Source organism: Cyanistes caeruleus, chromosome 14 (genome assembly GCF_971803275.1).
Source record: "Cyanistes caeruleus chromosome 14, bCyaCae1.hap1.1, whole genome shotgun sequence".
NCBI classification, from domain to species: Eukaryota; Metazoa; Chordata; class Aves; order Passeriformes; family Paridae; genus Cyanistes; species Cyanistes caeruleus.
Window position 1 is genome coordinate 3,623,103 of NC_141714.1, and position 21,151 is coordinate 3,644,253.

A 21,151-nucleotide genomic window follows, 5' to 3' on the forward strand; every position below is an offset into this window, starting at 1 on the left:
TCGTTCATCTTGATACCTCAGCCTTCCCAAATCTGCCCCACTTGTATAAATGCAGAAAAAAAAAAGAGCCTAGGGAGGGAATTTGATGCCCCTGTACTAATTAAGATACAAATATGCCTGACTGAAGCAGCCCAAGCTGTGCAGGACCCATCCTTTTGCCTAAAGGGATGAGCTCTCACTCTGGGAGAAAAGGGAAAAATAAGAGCAGCTCTTTCCCTGTGTGAGCACTGCAGATAAAACTGTGGATTCAAAGCAGCAAATGTGCCCCCATCTGAACTCTGCCCTGACATCCAGGGCCTGGGCAAAGCCTGTGCAGTCCCACATGAGTTTGGGGAAGTTTGGTGAGATTTGAGAGCTGCACTGTGTTTGTCCTGCCTTCCCACACGGGCCTGAAGAAGCTCAAAGTTATCCTTTCCCAGCCTCTCTGTCAGAACCACAGTGAGGACAAAAGTTTCATCCCTGAGAAATTCTAACAAGGCTTAGGCCACCAACCCATTGCCCCTCGTGACAAAGTGCTGGCACCACTTGTGCCTGGACAGAGCAGCACACACAGCGCAGTTCTGTTTGCAGGGAAAGGCCACATGGAAAAAAAAATGCAGTTTCCATCATGAAACAGGGAGAAAACCACTCTCAGGGCAGCCTTTATGCGATTGTGCAGGGGCTGACACTGAAGGAAATGTTATCAGAAAAGCAGAACAAGTGCTTTAGAAAAGTCTCTGCTTTTGTCCCTGTGCACTCGAGGAGCCAACAAAGCACCCTGGTGTCTCTTTCAGGGGCTATGTGTTGGATCAGGTCAATAAAATCCTGGAGGAAGTGCTCCTGCCCATGCAAAATGTCCTGAAAATGGCAGGTTTAAAACCTGCTGTGTGCATCTATCACAGCTATTGCAGGGACTCCAGAGAGAGTTAAAAGGAAATTAAGTGCTGGTGGTGTGGCACCCCCAACCAGCACTGCAAGCCACTGGAAATGATGCTGCTGTCTTAGCAGGAATTCCTCTGGCACATATGGAATCACTCCAGATTTACTGTCGTGTCAATGAAAGAAAAATTCAGTTTCCACAGCCTGGCCTTCCTGCTGCATCTGATCTAGACAGAAATGAACATCAGGGATCCTGGAATATGTTGGTACATCAGAGCAGCAAAAGTATTTGCTCCTGGGAAGTCTCAGTCCGAGTGTGGCAGCCCTATGTGGTATCAGCTGCTTGGACTGATTTAATTACTGAAGTAATGTCTGGCCTGGTTGAAAACCCCTTGGCTGCTGTCTTCTGCTTTTCCTGGTTTGTGAAGACAGCACAGAGAAGGATTTTTGATCACTGGAAATGATGCTCAGCGTCTGTGTTCAGATTTTGGGCTTCTTCATCCTTGTGATTCACATCTGGAGTTTGACCCCGCTCTTTGCTGCTCCCTTTCACCATCTGCCATCAAATCTTGTGATTCAAAAAGCTTTTTTCAGCTTTTTTCACCCCAGGCTGCCTCTGTCCTGTGCTCCAGACAACACACCAGGCAGAGGTGTCCCAAAGGATGGGAGTGACCATAACCATGGGGAGATGCTCCAGGGAGCTGTGAAAACCCCTGGGTGGGATAAACACCCCAGTGACACTGCTTTAAATGCATCTGTGCTTTGTCAGCCTCATCAGGCTTACCTGCATCTATAGCTGCCTTCAAAGCTTATTCACAAGCTTTTAATATTCCTATATTCTGAATATAAGGGACCTGACTAAGAGTTCCCTGGCCTGGTTTTGGCTGGGAGAGAGTTAATTTTCTTCCCAGTAGCACTGACTCTAGGAGCTGTGGTTTGGAGTCAGTGTAAGGATAATGTTGATTACACACTGTTGTTTTCAGTCATGGCTAAGCAGTGTCTGTGCTCAGACTTTTCAGCTTCTCATGCCCTGCCAGTGAGAAGATTTGGGGGCACAAGGAGCTGGGAGGGGTCACAGTCAGGACAGCTGACCCTGACTGACCCAAGGATATTCCAGACCATCTGGAGTCATGCTTATCAAATAAACTGAGGGAAAGCCATCCATGGGCTGGACAAGTGCATCATCATCATCATCATCATGAAATCTTCTTTTCTGATGCATTAAACTGCCTTTATCTCAACCCACACATTCTCTCACCCTTCTGATCTCTCCCCATGGCCTGGGCAGGCAGTGAGAAAGTGCCTGGGTGGGGTTGGGGTTAAACCAGGCCCCCTGAGATCATCCCCCAGTGTGACAGGGGGCAGGGGCTGAGCTGGACAGAACTGGCAGGGTCCTGGAGACAGCACAGCTCCCCTGCTCTCTGATGTGACCTCAGTGCCTTTGGGGACAGGGCAGGGTCCCTGTGAGCACCACAGCCCATGGAAGAGAACACCAGAGGAAGTAGAAAGACCTTCCAGAGGCACTGGGGTCTGCTCAGGTCTTCAGGGTTGGTGGAACAGGAGAACTCAGTTGCTCTTCTTGGGGACAGGAGGGGGACAAAGATGCCGCTCTGACATGGCCTCGGTTTTGCTGAAAAATAAGGCACCAATGCCAAAATGAGGTTGAATTAGCACAGGACAGAAGCCTGGCTGGAATAACCCACAGCCAAATCTGTCATCAGCCTGTAAATGCAGTTTCTTCCAGTGAGCAGCACCTAGTGCAGGGTGCAGCAATAAAACCTTCATTTTAAATTAACACATGACCAGCCTGGCCTCTGGAGAGCGATGCATTTGTGCAACCAGGAAAGAAAATCTTCAGAAAATGCCATTCTGTCACAAATTGTCCATGCTTTAATTAAGAAGTCCTCATCAGGGAGAAAGATAACTATGAAATACATGAGGGGAGGAACACAGTTGATCTATAATGAAATCAGCCCTCAAATGAGGTCGCCCACCCAAGCACTGCTTGTGTGTTCACAGCGGGAGCCAAGCGCGGGGAGATGAGGCCAAGCTTTTGTAGCTCTGCAAATGAATGGGTCACGCTTTGGGTGGGGAGGGGACACGGGGGGGTAATGCAGTTACGTGCTGGAGGACTTGGGGACAAGGGCAAACGTGTCCTCCCGTGCTCTCCTCTTAAAGGACAATTCCCTTATTCCTGTGACAAAGTGACAAAGTACCCTGGAATGGGCACATGGGCCAGTGCAGCATCTCCTCATGGCTTACCCCATTAAAACAGAAACTAAAAAACACCCTTGACATGGATTTAGATACATAAAACTAAGCCTGCCCTTAATATCCTCAAATCTTTAACTCTGAATGACTTGGAATACTTTGCTTTTCTGGTCAGAAAAGTAGATCAGCTGTGACCTTAAATGCCAGACATCAGCACTAGGAAAAGATTATTTAGAGCAATAGGCTACAACTCTTCAACTTTCAGCTCTTGTTGTGGCCAAAGGTTCCTGTGGCACCTGGGGAACCACCTGAGGCCTCAGACAAAACACACCAAAGTGGGCTTAGAATTTCTTTGGTGTCCAGGATGGGGATAATCAGGACTTCAGATTCCATGTGAAGGGTTTCACCTGGGAAACTACAACAGCTGCTAAGAGTTACCAGCAACAAGAGATCACCAGCACTGTGAGAGCAGAGCTGGTATCCTAAACTGCAAGACAGATCTTTACTAAATAAAAAAATGCCATTGCATGATCAAGTGTCCAAGGTGAAACATCCCAGGCTCCAAAGCAGAAGTAGACTGCTGTGAGCATGGCCTGGGCACTGCTAAAAAACCTAAAGCTTGGTGCAGTGGGTTCTGTCTGGGAGTGCAGAGCTGCTCCCATGCTGGGGGGTTTGGACAAAGTTCCTGCAGCAGCAGCAGCATCCCACAGACCAGGAATGATAGGGCAAAAGAGAGCCAAACCCAGTCCAACTCCTGCCAACATGAAACAAGGCTCGGGTTTCAGGCTGTGTGAGAGGGGCAGCGCTCCTGGAGGCCTCGGCATCGCGGATGGAGAAGGGGAAAGCGCCAAGCCTGAACACATTTCTCATGACCCTGAGACAGGAACGGCTTTATCCAAATCCCACCGAGAAACAAGAGCGCTACAGGCAATGTTTTAAATATTTAATGTTTACACAATTCTCGGAATACAAATGGCAATTCAAAGAGAAGGGAACTCCTGTCTCTGTGAGCTCCTCAGGGAGTTTTCTCTTCATGTGTGTTTTTCAGCTTGATTGATGCCTGCCCACACAGACGGTGAATGGCAGCAGGGGATGTGTCCCGTGTGCCCCATAAACACATGTCCTGCTCCACTGCACAGGGCCCTCACTGCCAGAGGAGTGGGGAGAAGCTGGGGAAGAACTGGTGATTTCAGCTCCTTCAGTCCCTATTCCAGCCCCACAAGCTTTATTTCACTGCCAGCTCTGCTGATTCGGCTCATTCCACATCTTCCCACTTCCATCAGGTGAAGCTGCTCCAGCTTCTCACAGCAGGATCTTTGCTACAGCTCCAGCCCAGCCCCACAATGAGCTCCACCACTGCAATTGCTCTCCCACCCCAACCCCACAGTGATTTCAGCTCCAGCCCCCCAGGCTTTATTTCACTGCCAGCTCAGTTTCCACTCCAGCTCCACACTGCTGACAGGTGGAGCTGCTGCAGGTTCTCAGCAAGATCTTCATTTTATCTCCAACCCCCCAGTCCCTACATTGTCCCTGCCCCACAGGGGTTTCACCCCCAGCCCTACCATGTTTGTCTTGCCAGCCATGCTGCTTCAGCTCCATCTCCTCAGCTTCCCAGTGCCTCCAGCTAAAAGCTGCTCCTGGTTCTCACTGCAGCCCAGAGCTGTTGACAAGGACACGAATCAGTCACTACCATCATTTCAGTGTCTCCATGAGCTGTCACACCCATCCCAAGGGGGGCTGCTAATGAGACCTGACCCCCAACACGTGCCTTTCCACAACCCCAGCCAGAAATAGGGACAAGGCACAGCCACCGAGCCCCAGGTTCCTCACCCCAAAATGTGCTCTTGGGCTGGTTCTGAGCCCCAGGAACCCCCCAAGATTCCACCCCTGGCTTGCGCTTGGCACCACTGGCTGGGCTGGAAGCCCTGGGCAGCTCCATCCCCTTCCCTGTGGGATTTATTTCAGATCCACTTGGGTTTGGCTCTGGCTCCAGTCCCAGGGCTTTATGTTCTCTGTGGGCCCAGACCTACAATGAATAAACACTATTTATCTAGAGAGAAAATTTAAAAATAAATAGTCTAATGCAAAATACTAATAGAACATAAGAGCAATACAATCATGGACTAAAACAACTTTATTGCTTGCATTTTTAATATTATTTCAAGATCCCCGCGGGGCCGCATCCCACCCACCCCTCATTTGAGGACAGCTTTTCCCCCACAGGCTGCGCACCAGCGGTGCCGCTGCCCGACCCTCACGGGGCATGGCGGGCACTGACAGTGCCAAGCCGAGCACCGACGCCGCTCCGGGACGCCGAGGCCCAGCAGCCGCAGGGGTCGGCCCGGGCAGCTGGGAGTACCTTGACCCGGCTCCGCAGCGCTCACCGAACCCCACACACAAACACCACACACCCTGAATGCCACCCACACCTCCCGCGCACGCTATTTATACCCCCGCCCGGCCAGCCCAGCCAATCCCAGCCCGCTGCCCGGCCCGCCCGTTCCCGCCCAGCCCAGCCCAGCCAATCCCAGCCCGCAGTCCTGCCCGCCCGTTGCCGCCTCACTCCCGTCACTGCGCTCCCCGCTGTCCCCTCATCCTCCGCCGCCGCCGCTCCGGGGACGATCCCGTCCTCATCCCCCTTTCCCTCGGCGAACTCCCTGCCAGACCGCGACCGGAGAGCCCCCCCCCGGCCCTTCCCGGGCCCAAACAGCACCTGCTGGGACTGCGGTAGCGGGGCCGCGGCTCTGCCGGGTCCCGAAGTGGCCGCCGTGTGAGCTGCGCCTCAGGACAGCCGGGCTGAGGGGCCGGGCCGCGGCTGCCCGGCCTGAGCTTGGCGGGACCGCGGCCGCGCTGAAGGGGTGGCCGGGCTTGGAGCCCCTTCGCATCCCGATAGTCCCTATGGCACCCCGACAATAGCCAGCCCATCCCAAATGTCCCTTTCACATCCCAGCAGTCACTCTGCCATCCCGACAGTGATTTCAGCTCCAGCCCCACAAGCTTTATTTATTTCACTGCCAGTTCTGCCGTTTCAGCTCCAGCTCCGCATCCCCCCTTGCACCACCGCCAGGTGAAACCGCTCCTGGTTCTCGTAGATTTTTATATATATAATATAAATATATATAGTATACATGTATAAAAAATATAAATATAGAAATTATATACATTTATATTATATACATATAGGAGTGTAGGTTTTCGTTTTAAGTAAAAATATAACTTAAATGCCTTAAGAGTCTGTGTTAGCTAGTGAAAAGCCTTATTACCCAGTTTAAAGTTCAGTGCTACCCTTCTCAGATTCAACATAGCTCTATACATAATGAAAATATAGCTTACATTTCTAGATAGAACAGATAGGGTACTACCCTATATGTAAGATTTAGATAAAGAGATCAATGCTTTCACATGTTCGAATTAAGCTTGGATTAGTGTAGAAAGTTTTGGTTTAGAATCTTGTTTTTAGCTGTTTGGATGATTTACGAAGTTAATCCCCTGTATTGGGGATCACAGACACACACACACCCGAAGAAGAAGAAGAGCAGCACCATCATCATCACCAACTGCTTCTGTGGCCCAGGACAACAGGACTCCATGCCCAGGACATCAGGATTTTATAGCAGAGAGCTGCTGCTCAGAATTTGGGACTTTATGCCAAAAACTTTTAGCACGGACTTTAACTCTCTGAACTCTTTGCCTTTGATGAGACTGATGTTTTTATACAATAAATATCTTTCCAGCAACCAGCAACTGTTTGTGTCTCCTTGAGACCTGGAAAACCACTTGAATCCCCCATCGACACCCTCCCTTGCCTTGCCTTGCCTTATCTTTTCTATCCCATCCTTGCCTTTCCCAGCTCTCCCTTGCCTTACTTTTCCCACCCATCCCTTGTCTTTCCCACCTTTCACTTGCCTTTCCCACCTTTCCCTTGCTTTGCTTTTCCCAGCCTTTCCTTGCTTTTCCCACCTCTCCCTTGTCTTTCCTACCCCATTCTTGCCTTTTCCACCTTTTCTTTGCCTTGCTTTTCCTGACCTTTCCTTACTGTTCCCAACCTTTCTTTACCTTTCCCACTTCTCCCTTGTCTTCCCCACCTTTCTCTTGCCTTGCTTTTCCCACCTTTCCCTTGCCTTTCCCACTTCTCCCTTGCCTTGCTTTTCCCAGCCTTGCCTTGCCTTTCCCACCTCTCCTTTGCCTTGCCCTCCCACCTCTCCCTCCCCTTTCCCACCCATCCTTTGCCTTTCCCACCTTTCCCTTGCCTTTCCCACCCATCCCTTGCCTTTCCCACCTTTTCTTTGCCTTGCTTTTCCCGACCTTTCCTTACCATTTCCAACCTTTCCTTACCGTTCCCACCTCTCCCTTGCCGTCCCCACCTTTCCCTTGCCGTCCCCACCTCTCCCTTACCTTTCCCACCTCTCTCTTACCTTTCCCACCCATCCCTTGCCTTTCCCACTTTTCCCTTGCCTTTCCCACTTTTCCCTTGCCTTTCCCACCTCTCTCTTGCCTTTCCCACTTTTCCTTTGCCTTTCCCACCTTTCCCTTGCCTTTCCCACCCTCGCATCCCTGGGCGATGTCGCCACCTCGCGGCCGCCGGGCGCGTTCCCCCTCCCCGGGCTCACCGGAGGGAAGAGTGGGTGGGTGGGTGGATTTTGAGTGGGTCCTGCAGGGAAATAAATCCTGGGGCCGTCCCCTCGCAGGGCTGCTCCCCTGCTCCTCCTTCCCCCCGTGACCAGCCTGCCTGAAAAATAACTCCAGACGCCCGCTTCAGACTCCTCTGCTCCGGGCAGCTGAGCCATGGCAGTGCTGCCTTGTCTGTTCGGAAATTTTCCTTTTGTTTGTCGTTAGCAGTTGGGGGATAAAGCTGCTCTGTACGCTTCAGCTTCTGTGACAGCTGTGGAAAGGGGCAAAGCACGGCCCTTTCTGTGCCTTCTGTTTTAGGGATTGTCTTCCTTTAACTTAGTGCTGTGCAGAAAGTTCAGTGCTAGCTGAATCAGCCTAGGACTGATCCCTTACTCCAACCCCTCCGGTCATTTATGCTTTAGGAGTAAGTGGGAAGGAACCTGTTCTCAAAATTCCACAATGCGAAGGATGAGTGATCCAGGTTCAAAATGCTGTTGTTGAGCAAAACCGGGCACAGCTGGATACACAGCTCTGAAAGTTGTCACTGAATCTTTCTTAATTTTCAGATTCTGCCTCTTGGGCTCTTCTTTGTTCAAACTGGTGAAATGAGAAAGAATAGAGCAGACATGTAGGATTTAAGTAGAATCTCTTCTATAAACCACCTCATGTTTTATTAATAAATTTCCCCATGAAATTAAGTGACCTTATCTGTGGTGGGACACAAGAGCCTGGCAGTGGAGTGTGTGTCCAAGGTGATTTCTGAAGGTATGAATGGGCTCTGAGCTCAAGGTGCTGAACACACGGATGTGGGGTAGAGAAGACCTTGTGAAGGAGCAGGTTCTGGTGGTTACTTGCACTGTGGTGTCGCTTTACAAAACAGGCTGGCTCTGGTTTGCTGCTGAGGGTGCAGGAGGAGTTTGGAAAGCAGCAAGTCTGGAGCAGGGAGAGTGTGGTGAGGCACGGCTCAGGAGGCTGTGCAGGACAGCAGTGAGGAAACTGGGGACAGCAGGAGATGCAGCACAGTCATGGATGGAAACCAGTCCAGAGGAGGGGACACATCCACCAAGGCTGTAGGGTTCATTCCAGGATTTCAGGTATGACGTTGGAAGGTTAAATGGTTCACAATAAGTGAGACCTCTTTTCCAGGAGGGTTTTTTTTTTTCCATTAGTTGCCATCCCTGTGGCTCATCTTGCTGCCTGTCCAAAGGGATTTCTGTTTCTGACAAGACTTCCAGCAAGAGCTCCTCCTCAGCCCAGACAAATCCCATCCAATTCTTGGATTATGCCACTCACATCAAAAAGTTTTCATGGTTTTGTTCTGCACAGGATCAAAGCAAAGGCAGCTACTGCGAGAACACATCTTATAAGCTGTGAATATTATTATCAGCTCACAGAGTGGAATTTTGTTGTGCTCTTCTGGGGGTTTTCATGTTCTTCCCTCAGCTGTGCAAATGAATCACAGTCTGAGTGCAATATACAGGCATCAGCTTTTTATTATGATTTAAACTCTGGGCTACTTACTCAATCAGGAATTGGAAACACATGGCTTTAGTATGTAAGGCTTTTTTACTCACGAAATAGTAAAACTGTAGTGGCAGCTTCCAGGGACTTTCAGTCCAAATTTCAGCTTGCCTTCAAAAGGAATTGGGGTAAAAGAGCAAATTGTCCTGTGGTGAACCTTGCAGTGCAGAAATTTGTGATGCTTCTTTCAATCACCTTCAGAGTATTTTGTGGATGTAACTCATTCCCTGAGATCCAACCTCCTCTAGGAGATTTGCTCAATAATGATGTTGAGGAGAAGGAATGAACCTATTTGTAAACTTAGACCAGCTATACTAAAATGAGGATTAAATGAAGAAAACTGGGGAGAATATATGACTATGGTACAGAGGAAATTTTGTAATGCATTTTGAAATGGTGCTTGTTCAAAAATGGAGCTACATTTACTAAAATACAAATCAAACCCACATAATGGCAAAATAAAGGTGTTATAGCCCCCAATTCAGAAAAAAATTCAAGTCAAATTAACCCAGATGTTTAGGATTTACCCAAAAGGAAATTGAGGCTGAGCAAAGTATGGAGAGAAGCTTGTTTTTCCAAAACTATTTCTTGTCAAGAATTTCTTTGTGTCCTACTTTTTATTTTGCCACAGCACAGAGAAATATATTATTTTCTGGGTTCTAAACTTTATTTTTAATAAAGTTTTCTAAACTTTATTTTTCAATTGCTGTACTAGGACAGGGAGAGAAGGATGAGTGCTCTGCTGCCCAATAAGGAATGTAACTTTTGGTTGTTTTTTTTTTACGGTGCACATTAATCCGTTGTTTTTCCCTCAAAAATAAAAATAAATCCAAACAAACCCTACAACTCTTGCCAAACAGCCTGGCCTTATCTCCTTCTTCAAGAGTTCATTCACAGTTGCAGCCAGCTGGATTTGTGTGGCAGCAGCACACGAGGCTCTGCGCTTTCGGTCAGCTCGGAGCTTTCCTGGTGTCCCTGGGACATCCCTGGCAGAGTTATCCCAACACACACCCCCTGGAGATGTGATCGTGGTACAGCCCAGAGAATTCCAGGTTAAAAAGCCGAGGGATCAGTGTTTGCAGGAGCCACTTTGGAGCTGGATGTGCCCCGAGCAGCGTCTGACCCCAGCCAGGTGAGTGCCTGACTGGTGTTTACTGATTAACACCTTTATCACCAGGAAAGAAAACTCTGTGCGAACCAAAACGAGCCAACACAGTGAGAAAATGCTGGATTGAGTTTGTTTAATATATACTTCTTTCATAAAGTCTGCTAACTCTGAGCCAAACTTTATTGCAGAATTTATTGCCAAAGCATGAGTGCTGTCCTTTCTTCTGGGATAACCAGTTCCACTCTTCTCTCTACAGGCATCCTTTACAGTTATTCCAAAGAACAGGGCCAGACTAATAAAGTGTGATTTGATCTCTGCTCATATAATTCCATTTGCCATCCTGTCTCTGATCTTCCAAAATATTGTCAGTTCTCACTGTGGGTTCTTTCACTGTGAAATTCAAGGGGGGTTTTAAATGTATTTTTTTGTTTTCATTGTTCTTGTGAAGGAGGGATTTTTGTACTGTATGTAAAATAATTGATAAGTGGATATATTAAATAACAGAGTGGTCTGAAAAGGAGTTACTGATTAATTTGCAATCTCTTTTTTTAAACTAACTTTTAAGAAAAGGCAGAGTGGAGAGGTAGTGGAATTCTGGAGAAAGCTGTTTCCTGTGGCTTCAGCACAAAACCTTGGCTTGAATGAATCAAGTTACAATGCTGTTTGTATTTTCTTCAGAGCTTTTTATGGATCACTTGACTGGATTAAAGTTAATTGTAACAATTGGTATCTACTGTAGTAAATGACTTTTTAAAAAAATCTAACTGGCATTGTACTTCTCTGATGTTAATTGAAAATCTGTCTGATTTTGAGGCTGTACTGAAAGCCACTGAAAGACAAGGTCTCTTGAAACATGGAGACACCTGTGCACTTTGGAATCCTGAAAGGAGCCATGGGTTTTGTCTCTGCTTGCAATGATCTTTGAGAATTTCAGGGTTTTGTTGAAGGTTTCACCTGAAAATCAGGTGGAGGCAAAAGTCTGCTTTGCTGCTGTCCCATTGCTTTTTAAATCTTTGCCCTTGCCTGAGAGGAGAGAGAGAATAGTTAAAAGTGTTCCACAGGCAGCTACTGGGGATAAACTCCCTTGGGAAAGGCAAGGAGGGGAGAGAGGGGGTCCAGGCAGAGTTTATCCTCTCTGAGTGTGTTCTGCCAGGACTTTGAGCAGTTTTGACCATGAGATCAGCATTGTACTGCTGAACAATCACAGCTGTATATTGATTTCACTCAGTTCTCAAGCTGAAAAGATCCCACACACCCCTGACCATCAGCCCTACACATTTGGGGTGTTTCTGCTCCTGCCAGATGCAGCTGTTCCCCCTTGGGCACAGCCACCTGCAAGGGCAGCTTTTCTCAGCATCTGTTTGCTTCTGTACTCCCATCCTGCAGGGTCAGAAGGAGTTTGCACTTTATCTCACCAGGAGCTGGTGTGAAAATCAAGTGGCAGGTTCTTGGCAGAGCTCCTGCTCCACTCCTGGGCTTAGGAAATGTCAGGCTTGGTCCTGACCCAGCACCCACCCTCTAATCTAAATCTAAATCAGTCAGAATTAGTCTAATCTAAATCTAAGTCAGAATCTAAATTCTGACTCCCAGCTGAAGTGCCACAGAACCTCTCCTACCTCAGTGAGGCCTGAAAGAAAGGCCTGGTTAAGCACTGTGCTGCTGCAGAACAAGTATTGTAATTAATTTTATGGCAAAAAAGCTTTTCTCTATAGCCTGGTGATTCTGCCAGGCCGTGATGCTGTCTGTGAAAGCAAACAGCTTGTGGAGCTCCTGATGTCCAGCTTCTCTCCCCCACATTCCTGCTCAGAAGTGATAGGAGATGGGCATTTACTCCCAGATGAAAATATGTGGTTTCCTTTCTCGATTTTAAGTGTGGCAAAACTGCACAGCAGAACAAGGTTGGCACCATCCTGTTTCTGCAGGAAAGCAAACGCTTGTGTCTCCTTCCCACAGCTATTTCTTGAGCTAACGGAGAAACCTTTATATGCCTGTGAAAGTCCTGAGCTACAGAGGCCATAAATTAGTCAAACTAACCTTATTTTATTGGAAAATCTAAATACTGGATGAAAGAAGGACTAATGCTGCACAAGCAGAGCCCAGAGCACAAAATAAACTTGGTGTTTCACCCAGTCAGGGAGAGCACTGCCACCCAAAACAACAGAGGAGTCCTGGCTCATGGTCCTTAATACTGGACAGGGTGTTATTAAATTATGCTGTGCAGCAAATTTGATCAAAATTGAATATATTCTTACTAATGCAGTTGCACATCCACACAACATGGATTTAGCACTGACTTCATGGATTTTTTATTGGCTTATGTAGAGGAAGATATCCAGTCCAGCATAAAGCCTCCCACTTAATGTCTTGAGCTGTTTAAAGAATTTGAATGAGTAAATTTCTCTAGAAGAGATGCTTCTGCTGCAGCAGTAGCAGTGGACCAGCCAGCAGTGAAACCACAGTGTTTATGAAGTGGAAGCTTTTCAGCTGCTTTAATTTCCCCTGCACTGTTAATACAGATTTGCAAAGCCATTGCATTGTAAAGACCTGTGATCACCCTGCACAGCAAGAAAGAGCAATAACCTTTTCCAGCTGGAGCTCTGGAAGTTCCTTTAATTAGTTTTACAGAAAACCAGTTCAGAGTGATTTAAAGCTTTTGGCTGCGGGGCTGCTTTTTTGGAGGCGCTCCTGGTTTGGTTGTTCTGAAGCAAACTATGGAAACAGAGATGTTTGGGAAAATACCAAATTTGTTTGCAAACAGTGAAATACTTGAGTCCCTGTTTTGCTCTTGTAGTCCAAACAGTGGCTTTGAGGTTTGCTGAGGAGTCAGTGTTGCAGGAGCAGAGTTTGGAGCTGGGAGGTTTTTGTGTGTTGTCAAGACAGGGCGCACAGCTGCAGGCACAAAGCAGAAACCTGAGAACCAGCTGTGGGTGGCTGCTAAGGTGACAACTTGGTATCTGCAAATGCACAATAATCTTCAGACTGGATTTATTCAATAACAGAATGGTTTGGGTTGGAAAGCTCATCTCATTCCACCACCTTGGGCAGGGATATCTCCTACTGTTCCAGGCTGCTCAAAATCCAGTCCAGCCTGGCCTTGGGCACTTCCTGGGATGGGGAGACCTCTGGGAAACCCGTGCCAGTTCTCAGGAAATAATTTCTTCTTGGTATCCTCACCCAAACCTCCCCTCTATCAATTTAAGACTGCTTCCCCTTGTCCTGTCACTGCCTGCCCATGTAAAAGGTTGCTCTCCCTCTTTTTTATATCAACTCCCTTTAGGAATTGAAATGCTGCTCTTAGGCTTCCCTGGAGCCTTCTCTTCTCCAGGCTGAGGCAGCCCAGCTCTCTCAGCCTGGGAGGCTGCCCCAGAGCATGGAACATGCTGTGTGCTTCATTTCTGCCATCCCTCCATGGGATTCCAGATGGGGGCTCCTGAACCAGCAGGAACGTGGGCCCGAGGCTGCCGTGGGCCTCAGCTCAGGACCCACTTCTGGAAGAAGCAGTTTCATTTTCAAAGCTGTGCCCAACTATAGCCTTAAATCCCTCCTGGAAATGTACTTTGCCCTTTTAGTCCTGCTGCTGTGCATGGAAATTCCTTGGAATCCTGCAGCTGGAACAGCAAACTGGGGTGTGTGACAGAATTTATGTGTTACAACACACCAAGCCTCCTCCTTGCAGAGGAGTTTCATCTGGCACTGAGGGCCCTCTGCAGCTGCTTGGCCTTTGGGGCTGAAAGTGCTGGGTTTGGTCAGGAAAAACTCAGCCCTGCTGTCCCTGCACCCCTGGGCTGGGATGGGAGTGGGAGGATGGATGGCTGGGCTCAACAGCTGCACTACCTGCTCTGCCTCAGGTGTGCCCTGCATGTCACTTGGTTACACAGAATAACAAAACTGGGATGAGAGCTGGTGAGTTCTGTCCAGGTTTGTGTATTTATTGCAGGAATTCAAGAATTAGGAGGGTGTGGTTTTCCTGACACCCCTGTCTGGACAGTCAGTGCTGTTTGCTGTGGATCTCCTGTGTAGCAGCTGGGGGAGAGAAGGGTTAAAACAGGGAAATGTGAGTGCAAAGAAACACTGTTGGAAAGTTTAACACTCAAAGCTCATCTCAATGCTCTGGTGAAGAGCTGGATTTCAAGTGAATGTCCCTGTAATTTATGGCTGCTCCTAAGGCCAGGAACTGGTATTTACCCAGAGTTAAATGTGATTTATCCATGCTCTGGCTGGCTCCTGCAGAGGAACCATCTCTGAGTACAAACTGTAAGTAAAACTGAGATTGTTCCGTGGTCAGGCTGAAGAGGGGACTGACTCTACACCAGCTCCACTTCACTCTTCTGCTGAAACTCTTTTTCTAATCAGCATGGGAAACTCTCTGGAAAAACAGAGGGGTAGAGAGAGACTGAAAAGCTGAGAGGTTGAAAGCTGAGTGACGTGAGACCTCTGTACTTCTGCTGATACCATGGGGGACTGGGTGACCTGTAGAGCTCTTCAGGGATTTTTCCCCCTTTCTTTTCTCCTCTGTCCCTCCCCTGGAGTGTTCCCTTCTCTCTGCTGAGCCACAGAGTGTCTCTGAGCTGGGGTGCAGTATTTTTAGGACTGTGTTTCTTAGTGCACAGCTCATTCTGTATCACATGGCAGAGCAGGGAGCCCTGGCAGAGCCCTGCCAATGTTTCCTCAGCACTGCAAGGCCAGCAGAACCAGGGTAAAGCTGTGGGAGTGGAGCAGGGGATGCTCTGCTGCTGTGTGCCCTGGCTGGAGGAACGAGTCTGGTTCTTTGGGAGCTTGAGTCATCAACTGAGGGTCCAAAACTGGGAGCTGCTTCAAAAGTAAACCTTGGAATGGGAAGCAGGTTTGCTTCAGGCCATATCCTGGTAGGTGAATGTCCCAGGAGAGGTGGGCTCAGCTGTGCTCCCCCATCCTCAGTGCTCAAACCACCAGGCTGCTCTATAGAAACTGCACTGGCATTCTTGGTGGAGGGCTTTCCAATGAGAAAGAGATATTTTTATTGAGTTTAAGATGGGCAGCTCTGGGTTCCTGTCAAAGTGGGTTCCTCCTGCTTCCCCAGATGGTGATGGGACTTCAGTTCAGTGCCTCCTGGGTGGGGGTGAAACATTTGGCAGCCAGGATGAGCAGCCCTGGCAACCTGAGCCCCAAAACACACTGCAGATGTCACAGGAAGCCTGGAGAGGGGCAGGAGAAGAGGGGCAGGAGAAGAGGGGCAGGAGAAGAGGGGCAGGAGAAGAGGAGCAGAAGCCTCCTCCTTGTTGATGTTTCCCTTGTTGAGCAGCCCAGGGCGAGGCAGGCAGTGTTTTATCACCTTCTGTGCAGCGCCACAGAACATTCTGGGCTGCTGTGGAATGGAGTGTTACTCCTGGAAGGACTCACATTCCTATCTGGCAGATAGGTGGGGAGAAAGGGAAGTGAAGTGAGGTCATGAAAGACCTGTCTCAGTGAATTAGGCAGTGACAGAAACCTCATCACCCAGGGGCTATTTTAAAAACAAATAGACTCGGTTTAGAATGTTAGATAGCTCATGGGGAAATTTTAACGTTCAAGAATGCCAGTTATTATGAAGCAACCTATATCCCACCCAAATTAGTCAGACTGTTTTGTTGTGGTCCCTGAGGTACCTCTTTAAAATTGACAAGTTGTTCTACACTTGAATTTGAAGAACTGGTTTGTGGGGGGAAGCAAATTTATCTTCCCTTTCTTGGGAGGCCACCTGCCAAGTGAGAGGCCTTGAAACACTTTTTTTTTTGAGGGTGATAAGTAACCAGAAAGTAATAGAATCACAAAATGGCTTTGGTGAGGAGGGATCTTAAAGCCCATCCCTGCCATGGGTAAGGATACCTTCCACCATCCCACATGGCTCCAGGCTCCATCCAGCCTGGCTTTGGACACTTCCAGGGATCCAGGGGCATCCACAAACAGCTTTCACTCACAAGAACAAAGACCACGACAAATTTGACATTTCCAAGCGTTCCTCATTGCTCTTGTGTATTTCTCCTGCTGTTGCTCACTTGCACAGCTGCAAAAGCTTGGTTTATTTTCCTGCAGATCTGTGGAGTCTTGCCCAGTTTGTGAGACTGAGGCTGAGCTCCCTGCAGCTGGAACAGCCAGTGGCTGCCAGGACGATGCAGTGCCATGCTCCAGAGCAGGATGTTGGTTAATTCAACCTGCATTTGTCTTTATTGCTGTAGGCAAGGAAGGGGAGAGACATCTCTAATTCCAGCCTGTGTCCAGAAGGAAGGGGAAAGGAGCTGACACAGAGGGCCTCTCCAAAACAGGGTAAGTTCAGATGCTCTCACCACTCCCTCTCTTGAAGCAGAGACATCCCTCATGCCCCCCAAAGTTCAAACCATCCTGAGTGATTTCTCTAATTGATTTCTCATTTGTAAAATGTTTTAAAGCAATTTACTTGAGCTCTGTGGGTGCGACCATAAACTTGCCAAGTTTGATAGTCAGGATTCTGGGAATTAAGGTCTTAGAACATATTGTTTGGGTTTTTTGTTGTTGTTGTGCTTTTTAAAATACTTTTAGTTCCCATCAATTATTTGCAAATATTTTCTCCTTCTGGGAAATAATTTCCCTGAAATGTAACATAAAGTTCAAAGACAACAGTACAAGCCAAAGTATTGTCACTTAAATTAAGATGGAGAAGTGTGGAAATCTGGTTTCATTTGTTTTTAGGCATAAGATTTGGAGTAGATAATTCAAGCTTTAGTGGCCAGAAGGAGACTGTAGGACAGAAAGATGGCCCAGCTCTTCACACATGGTGCAGACTGAGAGCCAAGCCTCACTTTGCTACCTTTCCAATCAATTAGGCAAAGCAAAATATTGGGCTTGTGCCTGGCCTGGGCTCTTTCCTGATAAGAATTCTGTTCAGACAAAAAATACAATCCTTATCTCTAAGATCTTGGGTTTATACTTACCTTGTCTTTAACATAATCTAATTTATAATCTGGATTTCTTTGTTTTATTTTAAATAGCTAAGTCACCTCATTTAGAGCAAGTTCCATGCTCTCTTGTTAAAGGCTAGGGAGTGGTATCAGCTATGGACCTTCACAGTTTGTCCAATATTGATTTAATCTGGACAGGAAGATGTCTTCATCAGTGCAACTCTTCCGAGATCAGAGGTACCAGGAGCTGAAGGGGCAGTGCCTCCAGCAGGGCCGGCTCTTTGAGGATCCCGAGTTTCCAGCCTCACGTGAATCCCTTTACTATGACTCAGCAGCAAAAGGGAAAGTGGAATGGAAGAGGCCAAAGGTAATGGGTGGGTGTTTCTTCACTCCTGCTGTCTCCTCCAGCAGAGACTCTTCCACCAAGAGGTGTCTGAGCAAAGCTTTGTTCTGTTTTGTGAATTCTGTGAATTGCCACCCTCTCCATCAGCTGTTTCTCTTTGGTTCTGGTGAAGCCTTGGCAGCAAGTTCTATCCAGAGAGAGTGGAGAGTTTTCCTTTTTTGGTTGATGCCAGCTCTGGTCTCTGCATGGCTGTGCTGAATTCACAATGGATTTTGCCTCTGACTTGTGTAAAACCTCAATTACCCACCAGTGATTTTCTGTGCTAAATGAACAACTATTATCTGTGAGCAACCAAGACTGCTTGTGTCTATTTGCCACTTCTACTGGCATCTTAACAGGCAAACAAATATGTCACTGGCTTGGAATTGTAACTGATGTAGTTACATTCCAAATCATTAATACCACCAATATTCGGGGTCTCTTAGTTGGTTTGCTCAGAGGTTTTACGCTTCACGTGTGTTTTTAAATCAGTTCACAACCATAAGCAAACAATTCAGAAGATCACAAACCCATTTCCAGTCTGGCTTTCCATCAGTGTCATCTGTTCTCTTACTGTGACAAGTGTAATGGAGAGGACAGTGGAAGCCTCTAGCAGCATTTTTGCCCTTAAGCATGATGAATTTCTCCTTTACTTCACCCATGTCCACTTTTGGAATTAATCTTCTGGGAACACAGGCTTGAGTGTCTTTCCTTAGAAAACACGATGCCAGTGTGGTGTCCTTCATATGCAGCTGGTTCTGTTTCGTGTCCTCTGGGACAGGGGACAACAGATGGGGCTGACCAAGGCTGGACTTTATTTGCCAGAAGAGGCTGCTTCTCTTTTTTTGCTTCTTCTTCTTCTTCTTTCCTGGTGCTGCTCATTCTTCACAGCAGCTTCTCTGCTGGAATTTAGTGAGCAGCCCAAGGGTTGCTTTCCTGCTTCTCATTTCAAGACATGAGACTGAAGAGTGGGGAGAAGTAATTTGGGAAAGAAAAAGAAGAACATTCCTTAGTCTGAGGGTTTATTTTTATTTCTGAGCGCTTTCCTGTTTATTGGAGCCTTTCATCCCCTCCTAGCAAAGGAAAATACTGTGCAGCACAGAGAGGTCAGGAAGAGTGTTTGTTCTTTGTAGGAGATGTGAAGCAAGAGCTAAACTCTAGCCAAGGATGCCATTTTGGGCCATTCTTGTGTGTATGAGTTTTTTCAAGGTGCTGATCAGTGGTTTGAAGTCTAATTGTAGGTCAGTGATTCGCTTTGCATTCAATTATTAGCCATTAAACATGATGGTAATGTAGGAAACCTCACATATTAATTAATGTTCTATTTACATGAATTTTATGATTATTTATCATAGAACCACGCACAGATTGACCTGACACTCCTGAGATGTTGAACCATATCCCACCAGTCCCTGGCCTCTGCCAACCAGAACTTCAGAGGGTGAATTCTGGTGTTGATGCCAACAGCACAGAACCACAGAACTTTCTAGACTGAAAAACACTTTTAGGTTGAAAAAGGCTTCTAAGATCATTGAGTCCAACCCTTACCCTGACACTGCTGAGTCCATTACTAAGCTATGTCTCAAGCACCACATCTACAGGTCCTTAAAAAACCACTTCCCATGGCAGTCAGTTCCAGTGCTTGACAACCCTTTTGGGAAAGAAATTTCTCCTTATATCTAATCTAAACCTCCCCTGGCATGTGAATCCTTTGCTGGTGTTTCAGAACATTTGGCTCTGTCAATACCCCAGCTCCTCTGAGATAAACCTGTGAAATAACAACAGAGCTGAGCACCACCATTTCAAAGGTGCAGCATCTTGCAGAGCCCTTCAGCTCATGCAGGAAGCCTCCTGGGGAGGTTTTCTGTGGTTGTTGGAAAAAGAGTAAGAAAAGTTCCCTCTGTTTTATGGCCATCCTTTCTGCCCACTGATATCAGCATCAGAACCCATCCTGCTCTTTTCCTGTGATTTCCCTGGAGTTTGCCCCCTCTGCCAGGCTGAAGTGGGGCTGGGGCAGCTGTGTCCTGCCAAGAGGGGATGTCCTTGGCCACCTGTCCTGGTTAATGCTGCCTCTGTGTGGTGGTCCTGCTCAGTATGGGCTGAAAATACCCAGGAATGACTGTCACTGCTGAATGGATACTTTATCTGCCTCATTTTTAACTAAACCTCGGGTTTGTGTGAACTTTTTCATTGACCTGGAAAAAAGGATGGAATCTCAAGGACATCTTTGTCAGTGTTAAACAAACAGCAGTGATCCCCCAAGCAGGGCAGGCAGGCATGTGAGGAAAGAGTGGGTAAGCTTGCTTCAGAGATAAACAGTGTTCTTTAGTTATTCACAAAGGGAAATAGTCTGATCCCACAGAATGAGACTCTTATCATGTGCTTTCCTGGTTTCCCCGCTTGACCCTTTGTTTTATAAGCCCTGATTCTGCTTTCATCTGCATCTTCTCTTTGTGAGAGGGCTGTGGTTGCACCCTTCTGTTCTGTGAGGACAGAGCTGGTGTGTGTCCAGGAAAACAGCACAGAAAGACACTGGGCTGCTGAACTGCTTCCCAAGAAACCCCTCCTGTGTGCCAGCCCACACTGCTCTGTTTGATTCAATTCCCATTAGCTCCAAAGGTCAGATACCTGCCTGAAGGTGGGGAGCTGCACGTGCCCTTTTTCCTAGAAACACTGCATGCCCATTCTCCACTCCTCTCAGCAGTTTCCCAGCATTTTCAGGGGTGGCTATCACCATGCAAGCGAAATTCCAGGAAATAGGGCAGTACTGTGTTCTGGAGAGATACAATGATAGGAATAAATGGAGTGAATAAATGAGTGAATTAATGGAACAAGTGTCTCCCAGCTTCCCAAATTGGGCTGTGTGGGATGAGCAGGTTGGTGATTTATCCAAGGCTGGGGAGCCAGAGAATTCAGGAGCTCTGATTTCTGCAGCTTCACATGTTTACTGGAGGCAGTTTGCTTTTGTTTGCTTCAAACTAAAATGTTGGAAATTAAAATGGTGGAAAATGATCCATTGTCTCAGGAGCTGAAACATCTTCATATTTACAAGTGCTGATTTAAACCCTAAACCCTCCCCAGCCTTGTTACCTGTTTAAGATTTTGCTCTCATTTGGAAGGCAGGGGAAGCTTGGGGCAAATCCCTGTGTGGGCACTTAGTCTGGGCAAGCTTCACAGATTTTTGCATTAATGTTCTTTATTCCACAGTGACAGGATTTGTGGTCTCAGTGTCCTCCAGAATATTCAACAGTAACCCAGTTGTCATAAATTTCACGGAATGAGGGTCATGGAAGGCTTGGCTGTCAGATGTAAGCACGCCTGGGTTAAATGTCCCTCAGATGTAATGCTCTTCATCACTGAATTCCTCTGTCTCCTCTGTAGCTGTGTCACTGAAATCTGACCCTGTTTTGCAGTTTGAACAAGACCAGAGACATCTGCTTCTGTCTGGGACTCTTGTGGAGCCCAGTGGTGCCTGCAGGAGAGGGAGGTGTCCTGGCACTGCTTTCAGCACTTGCATCAGCACTGGGGAGCAGTTTCGGGGCATGGAGTGGAGTGACAGCTCATCAC

The 21,151-nt window shown here is 47.5% G+C and overlaps 1 protein-coding gene and 1 long non-coding RNA gene across 2 annotated transcripts in view; one reads left to right on the forward strand and one right to left on the reverse strand.

The window, feature by feature from the left end:
* Nucleotides 1–3,983: 3,983 nt before the first annotated feature.
* Nucleotides 3,984–5,476, reverse strand: LOC111929325 (uncharacterized). Its single transcript, XR_002864645.2, has 4 exons — nt 5,429–5,476; nt 4,900–5,095; nt 4,632–4,729; nt 3,984–4,238 (listed from the first exon to the last, which is right to left on the reverse strand). It is a non-coding gene; the product is annotated as an uncharacterized LOC111929325 (long non-coding RNA).
* A 3,154-nt stretch (nt 5,477–8,630) lies between these two features.
* The window catches only part of LOC111929208 (calpain-5-like), a 61,558-nt gene continuing 49,037 nt past the window's right edge, over nt 8,631–21,151 (forward strand). The window contains exons 1-3 of the mRNA XM_086851022.1: nt 8,631–10,333; nt 16,504–16,591; nt 17,401–17,569. Of these exons, the coding sequence (XP_086707148.1) occupies nt 17,405–17,569 (165 nt within the window). The 5' untranslated portion in view covers nt 8,631–10,333; nt 16,504–16,591; nt 17,401–17,404. The remainder of the gene's footprint in view (nt 10,334–16,503; nt 16,592–17,400; nt 17,570–21,151) is intronic.